We start from the raw sequence: 22,814 nt of genomic DNA, 5'->3' as shown, positions 1-22,814 counted from the left end.
TTTCTTAATAATTAATTTTAGTTTAAAGAACTCTATTATACTTTACCTTCTTTCTATCTTTCCTTCCTTCCTTCCCTTTTTGAGACAACGAATCGTCCCAAATTGAGGAGGTGGACTTGGAGAGCAAGTTTTATGATTTTTTTCCACTTTACCTCTTTTTGTGAGGGTATATGTGTATGCTTCTATGTAAGATTTTGTCTCTATAACTTTGCTTCCACCATTTGTCCCAGCGTTCTATCCGTCCATTGTTTTTTTTTTTTAATTTTTTTCTTAATAATTAATTTTAATTTAAAGAATTCTATTATACTTTACCTTCTTTCTATCTTTCCTTCCTTCCTTCCCTTTTTGAGACAACGAATCGTCCCAAATTGAGGAGGTGGACTTGGAGAGCAAGTTTTATGATTTTTTCCACTTTACCTCTTTTTGTGAGGGTATATGTGTATGCTTCTATGTAAGATTTTGTCTCTATAACTTTGCTTCCACCATTTGTCCCAGCGTTCTAGCCATCCATTGTTTTTTTTTTTTTTAATTTTTTTCTTAATAATTAATTTTAATTTAAAGAACTCTATTATACTTTACCTTCTTTCTATCTTTCCTTCCTTCCTTCCCTTTTTGAGACAACGAATCGTCCCAAATTGAGGAGGTGGACTTGGAGAGCAAGTTTTATGATTTTTTCCACTTTACCTCTTTTTGTGAGGGTATATGTGTATGCTTCTATGTAAGATTTTATCTCTAAAACTTTGCTTCCACCATTTTTCCTAAGGTTGTATCCGTCCCTTTTTTTTTTTTTTTTTTTAATTTTTTTCTTAATAATTAATTTTAATTTAAAGAACTCTGTTATACTTTACCTTCTTTCTATCTTTCCTTCCTTCCTTCCCTTTTTGAGACAACGAATCGTCCCAAATTGAGGAGGTGGACTTGGAGAGCAAGTTTTATGATTTTTTCCACTTTACCTCTTTTTGTGAGGGTATATGTGTATGCTTCTATGTAAGATTTTGTCTCTATAACTTTGCTTCCACCATTTGTCCTAAGGTTCTATCCTTCCCTTTTTTTTTTCCTCTAAATAATTATTTTTTTAATTCAATAACTTTATTATACTTTATTTTATTTTACTGTATCTTCTTTCTTTCTGTATTTTTTCCTTCCTTCCCTCATTCCTTCCTTCCTTCCCTCCTCCCTCCCTCCCTCCTTTCTTTCCTTCTTGCCTTCTTCCTTTCTTTTCTTCTTTCTTTCTTTCTTCCTTCCCTCCTTCCTTCCTTCCCTCCTCTCTTTCTTTCTTTCTTTCTTTCTTTCCTATTTCCTCCTACTTATACTAATTCTCTCTACTTTCTCTCCCTTTTATTCTGAGCCGAGTGGATGAAAGGCTCTTGCTGCTCCAGCCAGGAGTCAGGACTCTGCCTCTGAGGTGGGAGAGCCAACTTCAGAACACTCGTCAAGAAGAGACCTCCCAGCCCCACATAATATCAAACGGCGAAAATCTCCCAGAGATCTCCATCTCAACACCAGCACCCAGCTTCGCTCAACGACCAGCAAGCTACAGTGCTGGACAACCTATGCCAACCATATAGCAAAACAGGAACACAACCCCACCCACTAGCAGAGAGGCTGCCTAAAATCATAATAAGTCCACAGACACCCCAAAACACACCACCAGACGTGGACCTGCCCACTAGAGAGACAAGATCTAGCCTCATACACCACAACACAGCCACTAGTCCCCTCCACCAGGAAGCCTACACAACGCACTGAACCAACCTTAGCCACTGGAGACAGACATCAAAAACAACGGGAGCTACGAACTTGCAGCCTGCAAAAAGGTGAACCCAATCACAGTAAGATAAGCAAAATGAGAAGACAGAAAAACACACAGCAGATGAAGGAGCAGGATAAAAACCCACCAGACCTAACAAATGAAGAGGAAATAGGCAGTCTACCTGAAAAAGAGTTCAGAATAATGATAGTAAAGATGATCCAAAATCTTGGAAATAGAATGGACAAAATGCAAGAAGCAGTTAACAAGGACCTAGAAGAAATAAAGATGAAACAGACAATGATGAACAACACAATAAATGAAATGAAAAATACTCTAGATGGGATCAATAGCAGAATAAATGAGGCAGAAGAACGGATAAGTGACCTGGAAGATAAAATAGTGGAAATAACTACTGCAGAGCAGAATAAAGAAAAAAGAATGAAAAGAACTGAGGACAGTCTCAGAGACCTCTGGGACAACATTAAACGCACCAACATTCGAATTATAGGGGTTCCAGAAGAAGAAGAGAAAAAGAAAGGGACTGAGAAAATATTTGAAGAGATTATAGTTGAAAACTTCCCTAATATGGGAAAGGAAATCGTTAATCAAGTCCAGGAAGCACAGAGAGTCCCATACAGGATAAATTCAAGGAGAAATACGCCAAGACACATATTAATCAAACTGTCAAAAACTAAATACAAAGAAAGCATATTAAAAGCAGCAAGGGAAAAACAACAAATAACACACAAGGGAATCCCCATAAGGTTAACAGCTGATCTCTCAGCAGAAACTCTACAAGCCAGAAGGGAGTGGCAGGACATACTGAAAGTGATGAAGGAGAAAAACCTGCAACCAAGATTACTCTACCCAGCAAGGATCTCATTCAGATTTGATGGAGAAATTAAAACCTTTACAGACAAGCAAAAGCTGAGAGAGTTCAGCACCACCAAACCAGCTTTACAACAAATGCTAAAGGAACTTCTCTAGACAAAAACACAAGAGAAGGAAAAGTCCTATAATAACGAACCCAAAACAATTTAGAAAATGGGAATAGGAACATACATATCGATAATTACCTTAAATGTAAATGGACTAAATGCTCCCACCAAAAGACACAGATTGGCTGAATGGATACAAAAACAAGACCCATATATATGCTGTCTACAAGAGACCCACTTCAGACCTAGAGACACATACAGACTGAAAGTAAGGGGATGGAAAAAGATATTCCATGCAAATGGAAACCAAAAGAAAGCTGGAGTAGCAATTCTCATATCAGACAAAATAGACTTTAAAATAAGGACTATCAGAAGAGACAAAGAAGGACACTACATAATGATTAAGGGATCGATCCAAGAAGAAGATATAACAATTGTAAATATTTATGCACCCAACATAGGAGCACCTCAATACATAAGGCAAAAACTAGCAGCCATAAAAGGGGAAATCGACAGTAACACATTCATAGTAGGGGACTTCAACACCCCACTTTCACCAATGGACAGATCATCCAAAATGAAAATAAATAAGGAAACACAAGCTTTAAATGATACATTAAACAGGATGGACTTAATTGATATTTATAGGACACTCCATCCAAAAACAACAGAATACACATTTTTCTCAAGTGCTCATGGAACATTCTCCAGGATAGATCATATCTTGGGTCACAAATCAAGCCTTGGTAAATTTAAGAAAATTGAAATTATATCAAGTATCTTTTCCGACCACAACGCCATGAGATTAGATATCAATTATAGGAAAAGAGCAGTAAAAAATACAAACACATGGAGGCTAAACAATACACTACTTAGTAACGAAGTGATCACTGAAGAAATCAAAGAGGAAATTAAAAAATACCTAGAAACAAATGACAATGGAGATACAACGACCCAAAACCTATGGGATGCAGCAAAAGCAGTTCTAAGAGGGAAGTTTATAGCAATACAAGCCCACCTTAAGAAGCAGGAAACATCTCGAATAAACAACCTAACCTTGCACCTCAAGCAATTAGAGAAAGAAGAACAAAAAAACCCCAGAGTTAGCAGAAGGAAAGAAATCATAAAAATCAGATCAGAAATAAATGAAAAAGAAATGAAGGAAACAATAGCAAAGATCAATAAAACTAAAAGCTGGTTCTTTGAGAAGATTAACAAAATTGATAAACCATTAGCCAGACTCATCAAGAAAATAAGGGAGAAGACTCAAATCAATAGAATCAGAAATGAAAAAGGAGAAGTAACAACTGACACTGCAGAAATACAAAAAATCATGAGGGATTACTACAAGCAACTCTATGCCAATAAAATGGACAATCTGGAAGAAATGGACAAATTCTTAGAAATGCACAAACTGCCAAGACTGAATCAGGAAGAAATAGAAAATATGAACAGACCAATCACAAACACTGAAATTGAAACTGTGATTAAAAATCTTCCAACAAACAAAAGCCCAGGACCAGATGGCTTCACAGGCGAATTCTATCAAACATTTAGAGAAGAGCTAACACCTATTCTTCTCAAACTCTTCCAAAATATAGCAGAGGGAGGAACACTCCCAAACTCATTCTACGAGGCCACCATCACCTTGATACCAAAACCAGACAAGGATGTCACAAAGAAAGAAAACTACAGGCCAATATCACTGATGAACATAGATGCAAAAATCCTCAACAAAATACTAGCAAACAGAATCCAACAGCACATTAAAAGGATCATACACCATGATCAAGTGGGGTTTATTCCAGGAATGCAAGGATTCTTCAATATACGCAAATCTATCAATGTGATTAACCATATTAACAAATTGAAGGAGAAAAACCATATGATCATCTCAATAGATGCAGAGAAAGCTTTTGACAAAATTCAACACCCATTTATGATAAAAACCCTGCAGAAAGTAGGTGTAGAGGGAACTTTCCTCAATATAATAAAGGCCGTATATGACAAGCCCACAGCCAACATCATCCTCAATGGCGAAAAACTGAAAGCATTTCCACTAAGGTCAGGAACAAGACAAGGTTGCCCACTCTCACCACTCTTATTCAACATAGTTTTGGAAGTTTTAGCCACAGCAATCAGAGAAGAAAAGGAAATAAAAGGAATCCAAATCGGAAAAGAAGAAGTAAAGCTGTCACTGTTTGCAGATGACATGATACTCTACATAGAGAATCCTAAAGATGCTACCAGAAAACTACTAGAGCTAATCAATGAATTTGGTAAAGTAGCAGGATACAAAATTAATGCACAGAAATCTCTGGCATTCCTATATACTAATGATGAAAAATCTGAAAGTGAAATCAAGAAAACACTCCCATTTACCATTGCAACAAAAAGAATAAAATATCTAGGAATAAACCTACCTAAGGAGACAAAAGACCTGTATGCAGAAAATTATAAGACACTGATGAAAGAAATTAAAGATGATACAAACAGATGGAGAGATATACCATGTTCTTGGATTGGAAGAATCAACATTGTGAAAATGACTCTACTTCCCAAAGCAATCTATAGATTCAATGCAATCCCTATCAAACTACCACTGGCATTTTTCACAGAACTAGAACAAAAAATTTCACAATTTGTATGGAAACACAAAAGACCCCGAATAGCCAAAGCAATCTTGAGAACAAAAAATGGAGCTGGAGGAATCAGGCTGCCTGACTTCAGACTATACTACAAAGCTACAGTAATCAAGACAGTATGGTACTGGCACAAAAACAGAAAGATAGATCAATGGAATAGGATAGAAAGCCCAGAGATAAACCCATGCACATATGGTCACCTTATCTTTGATAAAGGTGGCAGGAATATACAGTGGAGAAAGGACAGCCTCTTCAATAAGTGGTGCTGGGAAAATTGGATAGGTACATGTAAAAGTATGAGATTAGATCACTCCCTAACACCATACACAAAAATAAGCTCAAAATGGATTAAAGACCTAAATGTAAGGCCAGAAACTATCAAACTCTTAGAGGAAAACATAGGCAGAACACTCTATGACATAAATCACAGCAAGATCCTTCTTGACCCATCTCCTAGAGTAATGGAGATAAAAACAAAAATAAACAAATGGGACCTAATGAAACTTCAAAGCTTTTGCACAGCAAAGGAAACCATAAACAAGACCAAAAGACAGCCCTCAGAATGGGAGAAAATATTTGCAAATGAATCAACTGACAAAGGATTAATCTCTAAAATTTACAGGCAGCTCATGCAGCTCAATAACAAAAAAATAAACAACCCAATCCAAAAATGGGCAGAAGACCTAAATAGACATTTCTCCAAAGAAGATATACAGACTGCCAACAAACACATGAAAGAATGCTCAACATCATTAATCATTAGAGAAATGCAAATCAAAACTACAATGAGATATCATCTCACACCAGTCAGAATGGCCATCATCAAAAAATCTAGAAACAATAAATGCTGGAGAGGGTGTGGAGAAAAGGGAACACTCTTGCACTGCTGGTGGGAATGTGAATTGGTTCAGCCACTATGGAGAACAGTATGGAGGTTCCTTAAAAAACTACAAATAGAACTACCATATGACCCAGCAATCCCACTACTAGGTATATACCCCGAGGAAACCAGAATTCAGAAAGAGTCATGTACCAAAATGTTCACTGCAGCTCCGTTAACAATAGCCCGGAGATGGAAACAACCTAAGTGCCCGTCGTCGGATGAATGGATAAAGAAGATGTGGCACATATATACAATGGAATATTACTCAGCCATAAAAAGAAACGAAATTGAGCTATTTGTAATGAGGTGGATAGATCTAGAGTCTGTCATACAGAGTGAAGTAAGTCAGAAAGAGAAGGACAAATACCGTATGCTAACACATATATATGGAATTTAAGAATAAAAAAAAGGTTATGAAGAACCTAGGGGTAAAACAGGAATAAAGACACAGACCTACTGGAGAACAGACTTGAGGATATGGGGAGGGGGAAGGGTGAGGTGTGTTAGGGCGAGAGAGAGACATGGACATATATATACTAACAAACGTAAGGTAGATAGCCAGTGGGAAGCAGACGCATGGCACAGGGAAACCGGCTCCGTTCTTTGTGGCTGTCTGGAGGGGTGGGATAGGGAAGTTGGGAGGGAGGGAGACAAAGAGGGAAGAGATATGGGAACATATATATATGTATAACTGACTCACTCTGTTATAAAGCAGAAACTAACACACCATTGTAAAGCAATTATACCCCAATAAAGATGTTAAAAAAAAAAAATGAACCTGAATCAGATCAAGCTTCTAAATCTAACTACCAGTTTACAGGAAAAACAGAGGACAAGGTACTATATTAAATGACACCATAAGGATGCAGTTAGCAGAATCCAGAACTTAGGTAAACTATAGAACATATTAACAAAATACAAGGTGTGGACTTTAATCCTGATTCTAAAAAACCAACTGGAAAGAAGTGGGGGGAGGGAGGTGGGAAGGGTTGCGGGGAGGGAAGACTGGATATTTGATGATTTTAGAAAAATCTTTATTAAATTTTATCAGGTATGATAATGGGTGTTGGGTTTGAATAAAAAAGATATCCAGTCTTTTAGAGACATGTACTGAAATATTTATGGGCAAAATAATGCTTCTTTGGATTTATTTCAAAATAATCCATGGGGCAAGGGGTTTGCTGTTAGAGGAGTTATAGAAGAAACAAGAGTGGTCATGAGTTGATGATTACTCTAGCTGAGTGATAGGTAAACAGGGGAATCATATTATCTTTTCTGCTTCATGTGTACATCTGAGCTTTTCAATAAAATACTGTTTTCAAACACTAGGAAAAATACTTTCCACTAAAAAAACATACTTGCCTCTAGGAAGCAAGACAGGCGGTAGAAAGGGATGGAGCAGAAAACTATTACTTTTTATTATTTTCCTTACTTTTCATAAATCCTGAATTATAAGTTCAATATTTAGTCCACTGAATCACTGTAATAACAACTACAGTACTGCTGAGACCTTTAATTGTAATAGATATAATTATTATAAAAGTAACATTGCTATAACTAAAGGATATAACCCCCTTCCAGGTTTACACTAACTTCAACCATCTACAAAGGAGTAATGACCCTCTCACTGAATCTGCACTTTCTCCTGATTTAATTAGGACTTACCAAAATTTGTCTTCGAATAGCTTCTTCTGAAGCAGCTGAGCCTTCACACATACACACCAACTTGCAAGCAACATGCCGTACTGCAAAACAGTAATTAGATACCCATAAACACAAAACATTCATTCCCCTTTTATATACTCATATAAAGAGAAAAGAGGAGTGAAGTGAAACCACTTTTGTTGTTAAAAATAAGAACTTTAAAGGTCTTTTTAAAAAATCAATTATCAAAAGTAAATGACCTGAAAATTACCAAATGAATCATGTGCTTAATGCTTTAGTCAGACAGATATCTAATTTTCAAATTTTAATTTCTGCCTGTCTTAAATCCCAAAGACTCACATGATGCTCTTGTATGTACCATGCTGGCAGCAAAATAATTCTAAGTAGAATTGGAAACTAAAGCTATTCAACATCTGACAAAATTCCTGAACATCAGAATAGTTTAAGATTATTCTCCTAAAATGTGAAACGGTCTAAATATACTATTTTCTGCAGCTGAGGTAAACGTTCTTGAAGCATAACTTAGAAAATACAGATATCTTCATTACACAGTTCATTTACCCTGAAAATAGGAAAGTTTGAATAATTGTAACCTCTTTAGTTGTGTGGTTTCTTTCATCATAAAATATACCCAATTTTTTAAAGATGACTTCACATATAACTGAACTAGTTGCCTTGATGTTATTAAATCTCAGCAGCCATTCTACTTATGCTAACACCATTTTTAATTAATATTCCAATGAAAAAGAGAAGATGTGCCCAGCTTAAATTACGGGTAATTGAAGTAGTCAAATTTTTTTTTTTTTTTTTTTTGCAGTGGGATCTTCCAGGACCGGGGCACGAACCCGTGTCCCCTGCATCGGCAGGTGGACTCTTAACCACTGCGTCACCAGGGAAGCCCGAGTACATAATCTTTTATAGGGTTGTCAAACCATGTTATGGCAGGCAGCAGGTAAAAGGGACAAGGTAAGACTCCAGGGCAAAAATACCAGGCATACGTTATGCTTGAGGATTTAGGAAGGAATGGGTTAAAGCTAAATAAACAGTAAAAATAAAGAATTCACAAATGCCAGAGGATGCAAATTTATATGTTGTTTAAAGTCAATTCAAATATCAAGCTGTGGGTACTGATGGAGCAGAGTAAGGCAGATGCAAGGAGTCAGTCAGCAAGCACCTAACCAAGATGTTTATAGTATAGAGGGGCCAAGAACAGGCTGATGAGAAGACAAGGGTAGAGCAACAGCAACAAAGACAACATCTTTATACTGAAGTAGCATTCTGTCTGAGCCTCAGGTGCCTTTGGCCTGAAGGCTTATTGGTGATAACTATACACAGCTGGATCAAGAATGTGGGGCTGGAGCAAAGTTCTTAGACTAAGACATTTCCCACAGAGGGACACTGCTCAATGCTGAACCAGGATAGAGTGAGGCATAGGAAGTAGTATTTTTCAAAAAGGTTATTATGATCATTGTGAAATGTAGCTGTGAAGTCAGGGAAGGTGATCTTTGGGAGTGCAGCTTTAGTAAAGTGGTAAAGATGCAAAACAGGTTGCAGGGCATTAAGGAGACGAGGGAGTAGCAATAAAACAGATAGTAGGTCATTCAGTTCAAGAAGTTTGACAATGGGAGGAAGAGGAGAAATGGGAGGGAAGCTTGAAGCACAGTGGGGTTAGCTGAGTTTTTTCAAGGAAGGGAGATGGATATATTTGAAGGTAGAGGGGAAGGAGTAAATTGAGAGGGAAGCACTGGAGATATCTTTGGAGAGGGAAAATAATTGAGATCAGGGTCCTTGAGAGTAAAGAATTAGTAAACTTTGAAAACAATAAAGGAAACATTTTAAAAATTGGAAATGTGGGTTTCCCTGGTGGCGCAGTGGTTGGGAGTCCGCCTGCCGATGCGGGGGGCACGGGTTTGTGCCCCGGTCCGGGAGGATCCCGCGTGCCGCGGAGCGGCTGGGCTCGTGAGCCATGGCCGCTGAGCCTGCGAGTCTGGAGCCTGTGCTCCACAACGGGAGAGGCCGCAGCAGTGAGAGGCCCACGTACCAGAAAAAAAAAAAAAAAGAGTATGTACTCAATAAGTGGGTAGTGAGTCTCCTCTAGAATATTTTGACTGTCACTCGTGGTCTCCTATTCTTGCTCTTTTTCTTTCCAGTCCTTAACTGGAAGAATTAAGGTTAAAATCTCAGTACTCTGTTCTCTCAACACCATTGGTTCTTAATATTTGGTATGCATGAGAATTTCTGAGAAATTTTTTCAAATTACAGACATGCCCAGGTTTCATCCTAAACCCCCCAAATCAAAACCTCCAGTGGTGGAGCCTGGGCATCTGTATTTTAAAAAGGCTCCACAGGTTACTCTCATTTATATCAGTATCTAAGAACCACTGCTCTTTATTTTCTCCCTCAGAGAACTCAACAATTCTTGTGGCTTCAACAGTCATCTCCATGTGAATAACCATCAAATCTATAGGCAGCCCGACCTTTCTCACAAGCTCCAGTCTCCCATCTCCAACGTTACTGTCACCTCAAATACAACAGGTCTAAGACTAAAGTTTAAGAGTCATTCCTCTACTTCTGCCTTTCCTATTTCTGTTCATTGTTCCATAATTCTTCCCAATAATAATAAATTGTAGTGCATAAATCTTAATGACGTTTTGATCACAACACAATCCAGGCACACTGAATTTGTTTTTGAGACAAAGTATCTTCCAATCAACAGATTTTGAGACTAAAACTTTTTAAAATCAGAGGCTTCCTGCACTACACCCTGTTTTCCACTGTATCTTAAAAGTATTATACACATAATAAGCACCCAAATATCTAAGAACTGCTACATACAGAGTAAGTACATTAGGAAAGGTCGGTCCTAGGGCTGCAGCTCCCACTTCATCTACCAAATCCCCACTATTTGACAAGCAGTGAAAAACAGCCAGAGCAATGTTCCTTGATATGCAGAACGGGAGAAGTTTAGAATTAAAGCATTTTAACATCGCACAGTTCACCTATGTACTAAATTTCTCCCACAGATGAATTTCCAACTCTTCCCTCCTCACAACTACAAGATCTAAGGCTTCTAGGAGCAATGAAATCAACATTTATCTGAGACTTAAAGAGACAGAACTGTTCTCTAAACATCCTAATAGAGGAGTGGGCTAAAAAATAAGTATATTATTGACTATATGAACCACTAATCACCCTATACATACACTGAAGTTGTATACAGTTTGGTTTATATTCATGAAGATAAATACTTGGTATTAAATTCTATTTGTTGCATACAGACAAAATTCATTTGTCTACAAGCCAAGCACTCCAGAGATTCACCTTTTGGTTTGCTGCCTCAATGTATCCTTTATAATGGGACATATACTTTCCATAAATGCATTAACTGTCCCTATCCTTGATGGAAATCAGTAACTGTCAGCACACTAGACCCTGCCCATTTAGCTAAAGCACTCAAACTCTGCCAGACAGTAGATCACATTTAATACATCTAAGCAGCTGAATATGGTTTTGGGGTTTTGTTTTGTTGTTGTTATTCTTGTTTGCTCTCACAAAAAACTTCTATAATTTTTCTCAGTAACTCAGTCCAATGTTCATTAACCCACCTCATGAAGACACTATTCTTTAAAGACTTTTTAATCTGAATTCCTCACACAGCAACATGTTTCATTATTTTATTAACTGAGAGGAGAAACTACTATTTGATGGTTCTTCAGAATCCTAAAGATTCTGATCATCTCTCCTCCAAAGAAATAATCCATGTCCTTTGAAATTTTTCAAGTTCTCATTTTCCTGCCTCATTTTTAATCAACTCTGTTGTTCACCAGCAGACTATTTCTTGCAGTTACGCTTTTAAATTTCTATTAATAAGGAGCTAAGCTCTGAAAAACCACAAAACCAAGGCAAGGTTTGCTTGAGAAACCACTGCTTATGGGTTGTTTTGTTTAGTTTTCTTTTAACAAATCTGCATCTAAGAACAGGTCAAAATATTATTTAAACTGCAGGAACACAATCTACTGTATAATAAGAACACTCCTCATAATATGAGTCACAAAACATATACGTACATTTAGCGCTCTGCTCTTCACTTAAACCCAAAGCTGTTTTCTTGGTAACTGCCCAGTTCCACAGGTTTACTGCCATATCTTCAATCTGTACAACAGAAACATTTTCTTAGCCACTTAAAATACTGTCCACCTCCAGTAATATTTTCTTTCATGCATGTTTCACGTTTATGTGACTACTGTGGGTCATTTACAGGTCCTCCATAATCTAGTCCCATTTTAACTTTTCTCCCAAAAACTTACCCACAGAATTATCTTATTGTCCCATGAACACAACTTGTTCATTCCTGCGTACCTTTATTCATACTGTTGGCTTCACCTGATATACCTCCTCCCATGATCTTTATGTAACTCAAATCCAAATTCACCCTCACCAAGAACATACATGAAGTTTTCAGCAACCATTACAGTCTTCATTGGTCTCTCTCTTCTTTGAATTCCTATATTAACTAAGTTTTACGTAACTGAGCAATTAACTATGCTACTGTGTATCATTTATTCTGTTTTTATTGTTACTCTTATTTCCCAACTAGACTCCTTGAAATCAAAGATCATATCTCACTCAATTTATGTAGCACTTATACCACCTGCAAAAGTGCTAAATAAAGAATACATATTAAAATAATAAGATTTATTGTTTTATTATGTTCTGTTCTAGGGATTATGGGGGCAAAGATTCTAGTAGCTTCATCTGGTTTTCTCTATCAGGTGGAACACAGTCAACTGGATGGAAAAATAAATCAAGCTCATAGTATCTCAAGAATAAAATTTGCAGTAGATTGGTTTCTGGCAAGAGATCTCTGAAGGCCAACAGTTGGTCCTGGGTGCTACTATTGCCTCAGACCAATATGCCATAGCTCTGGCCTAAATCTCCCGGTGTGCTATAGTGACTACAATAGAAGCTATATACCATTATCTTATCATAAACATATTGGTAGTAATACGACTAAGAGGAATAACTGGAAAAAATATTAAATTCAGTTTGTGTACAATAATGGTGCACAATTGTATTTTAGTTTATTTCCTCAAGACCACTTTTTCCCCCTACAATTCCACATTTCCCTGTTTAAATGGATTATTTACGTAGCATGGCCATCATTTCACTACTATTCTGCAGCTAATTATTATGCTCATCTCCATCTCTCTCACACAGTATCCCCATGCCACAGTTGACCTAATGATGACTTTCATATGAAATATTATTTGATTTGTTTCATCAAAAGCACATGGAGTTAATATTTGACTTAAAATTTCCCAGAGGAACAAATGGTATTTAGGTGGAAAAATAAACATGCAGAGTAAAAGAGCTTAAAGCTGCCATTTTGGGTATTTTGCAAAGCAATTTGACAACATGAGCCAAAAAATGTTCATACCTTTTTTTTTCTAACATTTTTATTGGAGTATAATTGCTTTATAATGGTGCGTTAGTTTCTGCTTTATTACAAAGTGAATCAGTTATACATGTACATATGTGCCGATATCTCTTCCCTCTTGTGCCTCCCTCCCTACCACCCTCCCTATCCCACCCGTCTAGCTGGTCATATAGCACCAAGCTGATCTCCCTGTGCTATGTGACTGATTCTCACTAGCTATTTATTTTACATTTTGTAGTGTACATATGTCCGTATATACACTACCACTCTCTCACTTTCTCCCAGCTTACGGTTCCCCCTCGTCATGTCCTCAAGTCCATTCTCTAGTAGGTCGGCGTCTTTATTCCCGTCTTGCCTCTAGGTCCTCTTTTTTTTTTCTTTTAATATATATATATATTTATTTTTGGTTGCGTTAGGTCTTCGCTGCTCCTCACAGGCTTTCTCTAGCTGTGGAGAGAAGGGGCTACTCTTCGTCGCAGTGTACGGGCTTCGCATGTTGCAGAGCACGGGCTCTAGGCGCGTGGGCTTCAGTAGTTGTGGCATGCGGGCTCACTAGTTGTGGTGCATGGGCTTAGCTGCTCCGCGGCATGTGGAATCTTCCCAGACCAGGGCTCGAACCCATGTCCCCTGCATTGGCAGGCGGATTCTTAACCACTGCAGCACCAGGGAAGTCCCTGCCCCTAGGTTCTTCAAGACAAAATTTTTTTTTGAATTCCATATATATGTCTTCGCATACGGTATTTGGTTTTCTCCTTCTGACTGACTTGACTCTGTATGAGACTCTAGGTCCATCCACCTCACTACAAATAACTCAATTTCGTTGCTTTTTATGCCTGAGTAATATTCCACTGTATATATGTGCCACATCTTCTTTATCCATTCATCCGATGATGGACACTTAGGTTGCTTCCATCTCCTGGCTATTGTAAATAGAGCTGCAATGAACATTGTGGTACATGACTCTTTTTGAATTACAGTTTTCTCAGGGTATATGCCCAAGAGTGGGATTGCTGGGTTGTATGGTAGTTCTATTTTTAGTTTTTTAAGGAACCTCCATACTATTATCCATAGTGGCTGTATCAATTTATATTCCCACCAACAATGCAAGAGGGTTCCCTTTTCTCCACACCCTCTCCAGCATTTATTGTTTGTAGATTTTTTGATGATGGCCATTCTGACCAGTATGAGATGGTATCGCATTGTAGTTTTTAGTTTTTGTTTTTTTAATTTATTTATTTATTTGTATTTGTTTTTGTTTTTGGCTGTGTCAGGTCTTTGTTCTGTGAATGGGCTTTCTCTAGTTGCAGCGAATGGTGTGCGGGCTTCTCACTGTTGTGGCTTCTCTTGTTGCAGAGCACAGGCTCTAGAGCACAGTCTCAGTAGCTGTGGCACACGGGCTTAGTTGCTCTGTGGCATGTGGGAATCTTCCTGGGGCAGGGATCAAACCCATGTCCCCTGCATTAGGAGGCAGATTCCCACCCACTGCAACACCAGGGAAGCCCCGCATTATAGTTCTGATTTGCATTTCTCTAATGATTAATGATGTTGAGCATTCTTTCATGTGTTTGTTGGCAGTCTTTATATCTTCTTTGGAGAAATGTCTATTTAGGTCTTCTGCCCATTTTTGGATTGGATTCTTTGTTTTTTAGATATTGAGCTGCATGAGCTGCTTGTAAATTGTGGAGATTAATCCTTTGTCAGTTGCTTCATTTGCAAATATTTTCTCCCATTCTCAAGGTTGTCTTTTCATCTTGTTTATGGTTTCCTTTGCTGTGCAAAAGCTTTTAAGTTTCATTAGATCCCCTTTGTTTATTTTTGTTTTTATTTCCATTGCTCTAGGAGCTGGGTCATAAAGGATCTTGCTGTGATTTATGTCATAGAGTGTTCTGCCTATGTTTTCCTCTAAGAGTTTGATACTGTCTGGCCTTAACATTTAGGTGTTTAATCCATTTGGAGTTTTTTTTTATGTATTGTGTTAGGCAGTGTTCTAACTTCATTGTTTTATGTGTAGCCGTCCAGTTCTCCCAGCACCACTTACTGAAGAGGCTGTCTTTTCTCCATTGTATATTCTTGCCTCCTTTATCAAAGATAAGGTGACCATATGTTCATGGGTTTATCTCTGGGCTTTCTATCCTGTTCCATTGATCTATATTTCTTTTTTTGTACCAGTGCCATATTGTCTTGATTACTGTAGCTTTGTAGTATAGTCTGAAGTCAGGCAGCCTGATTCCTCCAGCTCCATTTTTCTTTCTCAAGATTGCTTTGGCTATTCGGGGTCTTTTGTGTTTCCATACAAATTGTGAAATTTTTTGTTCTAGTTCTGTGAAAAATGCCAGTGGTAGTTTGAGAGGGATTGCATTGAATCTGTCGATTGCTTTGGGTAGTACAGTCATTTTCACAATGTTGATTCTTCCAATCCAAGAACATGGTATATCTCTCCATCTATTTGTATCATCTTTAATTTCTTTTATCAGTGTCTTATAATTTTCTGCATACAGGTCTTTTGTCTCCTTAGGTAGGTATATTCCTAGATATTTTATTCTTTTTGTTGCAGTGGTAAATGGGAGTGTTTTCTTAATTTCACTTTCAGATGTTTCATCATTAGTGTATAGGAATGCAAGAGATTTCTGTGCATTAATTTTGTATCCTGCTACTTTACCAAATTCGTTGATTAGCTCTAGTAGTTTTCTGGTAGCATCTTTAGGAGTTTCTATGCATAGTATCATGTCATCTGCAAACAGTGAGAGCTTTACTTCTTTTCCGATTTGCATTTCCTTTTATTTCTTTTTCTTCTCTGACTGCTGTGGCTAAAACTTCCAAAACTATGTTGAATAAGAGTGGTAAGAATGGGCAACCTTGTCTTGTTCCTGATCTTAATGGAAATGGTTTCAGTTTTTCACCAGAGCACGATGTTGGCTGTGGGTCTGTCATATATGGCCTTTATTATGTTGAGGTAAGGTCCCTCTATGCCTACTTTCTGGAGGGTTTTTATCATAAACGGGTGTTGAATTTTGTCGAAAGCTTTCTCTGCATCTACTGAGATGACCATATGCTTTTTCTCCTTCAATTTGTTAATATGGTGTATCACATTGACTGATTTGCGTATATTGAAGAATCCTTGCATTCCGGGGATAAACCCCACTTGATCGTGGTGTATGATCCTTTTGATGTGCTTTTGGATTCTGTTTGCTAGTATTTTGTTGAGGATTTTTGCATCTATGTTCATTGGTGATATTGGCCTGTAGTTTTCTTTTTTTGTGACATCTTTGTCTGGTTTTGGTATCAGGGTGATGGTGGTCTCGTATAATGAGCTTGGGAGTGTTCCTCCCTCTGCTATATTCTGGAAGAGTTTGAGAAGGATAGGTGTTAGCTCTTCTCTAAATGTGTGATAGAATTTGCCTGTGAAGCCATCTGTCCTGGACTTTTATTTGTTGGATTTTTAATCACAGTTTCAATGTCAGTGCTTGTGATGTTCATATCTTTTGACACAGTAATTGCTTTTCTGAGACTCTATCCTTTGGAAATAATCCAAAATATGGAGGGGATAACCTCTGCACTACATAGTGTTCCATACATTATTATTTACAATAGTGAAAATTTAAGAACAACATACGTGTCCAATAATAAAGAAATACACAAAAGAAATATGCTAAATCCACTAGAAGGAATATTATTCAGCCATTTAAAATAGTGGTCACATTGGCACAAAAATAGACATACAGATCAATGGAACACAATAGAGAGCCCAGAAATAAACCCATGTACCTATGGTCAATTAATCTATGACAAAGAAAAAGGAGGCAAGAATATACAATGGGGAAAAGACAGTCTCTTCAGCAACTGGTATTGGGAAAGCTGGACAGCCGCATGTAAATCCATGAAGTTAGAACACTCCCTCACACCATATGCAGAAATAAACTCAAAATGACTTAAATGCTTAAATAGAAGACATGACACCATAAAACTCCTAGAAGAGAACATAGGCAAAACATTCTCAGACATAAATAATAGCAGTATCTTCTTAGATCTCTCTCCCAAGGCAAAAGAAATAAAAGCAAAAATAAACACATTAGGGACTTCCCTGGTGGCGCAGTGGTTAAGAATCCACCTGCCAGTGCAGGGGACACAGGTTCGAGCCCTGGTCCGGCAAGATCCCACATGCCACGGAGCAACTAAGCCCATGTGCCACAACTACTGAGCCTGCGCTCTAGAGCCTGCGTTCCACATCTACTCAAGCCCGCACGCCTAGAGCCCATGCTCCATAACAAGAGAAGCCACCGCAATGAGAAGCACGCGCACCGCAATAAAGAGTAGTCCCTGCTCACCACAACTAGAGAAGGCATGCATGCAGCAATGAAAAACCAACGCAATCAAAAATAAATTAATTTTTAAAAACTTAAAAAATAAACAAATGGGGCTTCCCTGGTGGCGCAGTGGTTGAGAGTCCGCCTGCCGATGCAGGAGACGCGGGTTCGTGTCCCGGTTCGGGAAGATCCCACATGCCGCGGAGCGGCTGGGCCCGTGAGCCATGGCCGCTGAGCCTGTGCGTCCAGAGCCTGTGCTCCGCAACGGGAGAGGCCACAACAGTGAGATGCCCGTGTATCGCAAAAAAATAAATAAATTTAAAAAATAAATAAATAAATAAGCAAATGGGACGTAATTAAACTTAAAAGTTTTTCCACAGCAAAAAAAAAAAAAAAAAAAACCATCAACAAAATGAAAAGACAACCTAAAGAATGGCAGAAAATATGTGCAAATTATGGAACTGATAAGGGCTTAATTGCCAAAATATACAAATAGCTCATAAAACTCAGTATCGAAAAAACAACCCAATCAAAAATTGGGCACACACGGAGATCAGCCTGGTGCTTTGTAACCACCTAGAGGGGTGGCATAGAGAGGGTGGGAGGGAGAGAGATGCAAGAGGGAAGAGATATGGGGACATATGTATATGTATAACTCGTCCACTTTGTTATAAACCAGAAACTAACACACCATTGTAAAGCAATTATACTCCAATAAAGATGTTAAAAAATATATAAATAAATAAAATAAAATAAAAAATAAACGTTTTTTAAAAAATAAATAAAACAAATTGGGAAGAAAACCTAAATAGACATTTCTCCAAAGAAAACATACAGATGGCCAACAGGCATATGAAAAGATGCTCAACATCACTATTAGATAAATGCAAATCAAAACTACAATGAGGTATCATCTCATACAAGTCAGAATGGCAACTACAAGTTATCAAAATGTTTACAAATAATAAATACTAAAGACAGTGTGGAGAAAACTGTTGGTGGGAATGTAAAATGATACAGCCACTATGGAGAACAGTATGGAAGTTCCTTAAAAAAAACAAAAATAGAGTTACCATGTGATGCAGCAATGTCACTCCTGGGCATATATCCAGAGAAGACAGAAAACTCTAATTCAAAAAGATACATATACCCCAATGCTCACAGCAGTGCTATTTACAATAGCCAAGGCATGGAGGCAACCTAAATGTCTATCAACAGATGAATGGATAAAGAATATGTGGGTGTGTGTGTGTGTGTGTGGGTGTGTGTGTGTGTGTGTATGTATACATACATACATACACAACGGAATGTTACTCAGCCATGAAAAAGAATGAGAGAGTTCCCTGGCTGCCTAGTGGTTAGGACTCCAGGCTTTCAATACCATGGCCTGGGTTCAATCCCTGGTCAGGGAGCGGAGATCTCACAAGCCATGCAGCATGGCCAAAGGAAAAAAAACAAAGAATGAAATAATGCCATGTGCATAATGTGAAGCAAGTCAGACATAGAAAGACAAATATCATATGATATCACCTATTTGTGGAATCTAAAAAAAAAAATGGTAGAACTGAACTTATTTACAAAACAGAAATGGACTCACAGACAGAAAATAAACTTATGGGACTTCCCTGGTGGTCCAGTGGGTAAGACTCTGTGCTCCCAACGCAGGTGGCCCGGGTTCAATTCCTGGTTAAGGAACTAGATCCCGCATTCATGCTGCAACTAAAAGTCCACATGCTGTAACTAAGAAGTCGGCATGCCACAACTAGATCCCACACGCTGCAGCCAAGATCCCAAGTGCTGCAACCAAGACCCGGCACAGCCAAAATAAAGAAACAAATAAATATTTAGAAAAAAAGAAAACAAACTTATGGTTACACAAGGGGAAATGTGGGGGAGGGATAAATTAGGAGTTTGGGATTAACAGATATACACTACTGTATATAAAACAGGTAAACAAGGACCAACTGTATAGCTTGGGGAACTATATTCAGTGTATCGTAATAACCTATAATGGAAAAGAATCTGAAAAAGAACATATATCTGAATCACCTTGCTGTACACCTGAAACTAACACAATATTATAAATCGACTATACTTCAAAAAAATTCTTTTTAATTTTAAAAAATGACATTGCAAAAAAATAAAAGAAAGGCTAAGATTAATTCTGACTATAAACACTGCATATTCACAAAATGCAGATTTATTTGGCTAATATATACTGAGCACCTAATATGTGGCAAGACTTGTGCTAGGTTTATATAAATGTGTAATGATAAACACAGTAAATATATGCAGCAAACAGAGGTAAATAATATGATGATTAGGCTTTCTAGAAAGAAAAATTCGAGGCACTTCTAAAACCAGACAGACCTTGCAAAATAAGACCAGACTCTTACTCTGAACCTCATAACCTCTTTTCACTAACAACAGAGTAAAAAGAGGTTATAATCTAAAAAGAGACTTCCTTTTTTTTAACATCTTTATTGGATTATAATTGCTTTACAATGGTTAGTTTCTGCTTTATAACAAAGTGAATCAGTTATACATATACATATGTCCCCATATCTCTTCCCTCTTGCCTCTCCCTCCCTCCCACCCTCCCTATCCCACCCCTCTACGTGGTCACAAAGCATCGAGCTGTTCTCCCTGTGCTATGTGGCTGCTTCCCACTAGCTATCTATTTTATATTCGGTAGTATATATATGTCCATGCCACTCTCTCACTTTGTCCCAGCTTCGCCTTCCCCCTCCCCATATCTTCAAGTCCATTCTCTAGTAGGTCTGCGACTTTATTCCCGTCTCGCCCCTAGGTTCTTCATGACCATTTTTTTTTTAGATTCCATATATATGTGTTACCATATGGTATTTGTTTTTCTCTTTCTGACTTACTTCACTCTGTATGACAGAATCTAGGTCCACCACCCACCTCACTACAAATAACTCAGTTTCTTTTCTTCTTATGGCTGAGTAATATTCCATTGTATATATGTGCCACATCTTCTTTATCCATTCATCTGCTGATGGACACTTAGGTTGCTTCCATGTCCTGGCTATTGTAAATACAGCTGCAATGAACATTGTGGTACATGACTCTTTTTGAATTATGGTTTTCTCAGGGTATATGCCCAGGAGTGGGATTGCTGTGTCATATGGTAGTTTTATTTTTAGTTTTTTAAGGAATCTCCATACTGTTCTCCATAGTGGCTGTATCAATTTACATTCCCACCAACAGTGCAAGAGGGTTCCCTTTTCTCCACACCCTCTCCAGCATTTATTGTTTGTAGATTTTTTAATGATGGCCATTCTGACCAGTGTGAGATGATATCTCATTGTAGTTTTGATTTGCATTTCTCTAATGATTAATGATGTTGAGCATTCTAAAAAGAGAGTTCTATGTAAAAAAATATACTAACAACTTTAGAACTAATTAACAAATTTAACAAGGTTGCAGGATACAAGATCAATACACGAAAAACAATTACATTAGCAATGAATAATCTGAAAATTAAATTACGAAAACAGTACATCTACAAAAACATCAAAAGAAATGAAACATGTAGAAAATTTAACAAAAAAGTACAAAACTTACACTCCAAACTAAAAATGCTGAAAAATTAAACAATAAATGAAAAGACACGCCATTTTATGGCTTAGAACACTTAACACTGATAAGTTGGCAATGCTCCCCAAGTTGATCTATGGATTTATGCACTACCCATCAAAATTCCAGCTGTCTTCTTTGCAGAAATTGGCAAGCAGATCCTAAATTTCATATGGAAATTCAAGGGACCCCAGAATAGTCAAAAGAATCTTGAAAGAGAAGAACAAAGTTAAAGGACTCACTTTTCCAATTTCAAAACTTTCTACAAAGCTACAATAATCAGGAGAGTGTAGTACTGGCATAAGGACAGACATATAGATCAATGGAATAGACCTGAGAATCCAGAAATATACCCTCATATTTATGGCCAATTGATTTTTGATAAAGGATACTAACCCAAATTTAATGGAGAAAGAACAGTCAACAAACATATTGGGACAGCTTGATATCCACATGCAAAAGAATGAATTTGGATCCCTTCCTCATATGATATGCAAAAGTAAACTCAAAATGGATCATAAACCTAAAGGTAAGAACTAAAACTATAAAACTCTCAGAAGAAAACGTAACAGTAAGTCTTCATGACTTTGGGTTAGGAAAAGCCTCCTTAGATATGACACCAAAAGTATAAACAATAAAAGAAAGACTTGATAAGTTAGACTTCATCAAAATTTTAAACATTTTTGCTTCAGAGGATACAATCAAGAAAGTGAAAAGATAACTCACAGAATGGGAGAAAATATTTTGCAAGTCACGTATCTGATAAGTGACTTGTATCTGGAATATATAAAGAACTCCTACTACTCATAATAAAAAGACAACTCAATTTTAAAATTGGCAAAGGATCTTAATATATTTCTCCAAATAAAATATGCAAATGACCAATAAGCACATGAGAAGGTGCTCAACATCATCAGCCATCAGGGAAACAAATTAACCACAATGAGATACCACCTCATACCCATGAGGATGACTACTATCAAAAAACAGAAATAACAAGTGTTGGTAAGGATGTAGAGAAACTGGAACCCTTGTGCACTACTGATGGGAATTTAAAATGGTGCAGCCACTATGGTAAACAGTATGGCAGTTCCTCAAAAAAAAAACAAAAACAGAATTACCAGATGATCCAGCAATTCCACTTCTGGGTATATCCCCAAAAGAATTGAAAGCAAGGACTTGAACAGATACTTTTATACCCATGTTCATAGATGCATTATTCACAAAAGCCAAAAGGTGGAAGCAGTTCAGGTATCTATGGACTGATATATAGATAAACAAAATGTGGTATGTACACATAAAGGAATATTATGAAACCTTAAAAAGGACATAAATTCTGGGGGAGGGGAAAAAAGAAGGCAGAAATTCTGACACATACTACACCATGGATACATCTGAGGACATTATACTGAGTGAAATATATGCCAGTCACAAAGTGATAAATACTGTATGATTCCACTTATATGAAGTACCAAGAGTAGTCAAACTTATAGAAAGTAGAATTGTGGTTGCCATGGTCTGGGGGAAAGGGAGAATGGGAAGTTGTTGTTTAATAGGTATAGAATTTCAGTTTTGCAAGATGAAAAGAG

The 22,814-nt window shown here is 37.5% G+C and overlaps 1 protein-coding gene across 1 annotated transcript in view; it reads right to left on the bottom strand.

Moving 5' to 3' along the window:
- Positions 1-22,814, bottom strand: part of TEX11 (testis expressed 11) — a 358,382-nt gene that overhangs the window by 310,501 nt on the left and 25,067 nt on the right. The window contains exons 4-5 of the mRNA XM_007470148.1: positions 11,952-12,036; positions 7,885-7,964 (exon numbers count right to left, since the gene is read on the bottom strand). Coding sequence (XP_007470210.1) covers positions 7,885-7,964; positions 11,952-12,036 — 165 coding nt within the window. The remainder of the gene's footprint in view (positions 1-7,884; positions 7,965-11,951; positions 12,037-22,814) is intronic.

The sequence above is a fragment of the Lipotes vexillifer genome, unplaced genomic scaffold, assembly GCF_000442215.2.
Source record: "Lipotes vexillifer unplaced genomic scaffold, Lipotes_vexillifer_v1.1 scaffold926, whole genome shotgun sequence".
Taxonomy (NCBI): Eukaryota; Metazoa; Chordata; class Mammalia; order Artiodactyla; family Lipotidae; genus Lipotes; species Lipotes vexillifer.
Note: the sequence above shows the minus strand (reverse complement) of the source record. Positions and strands in the feature narration are given on the sequence as shown.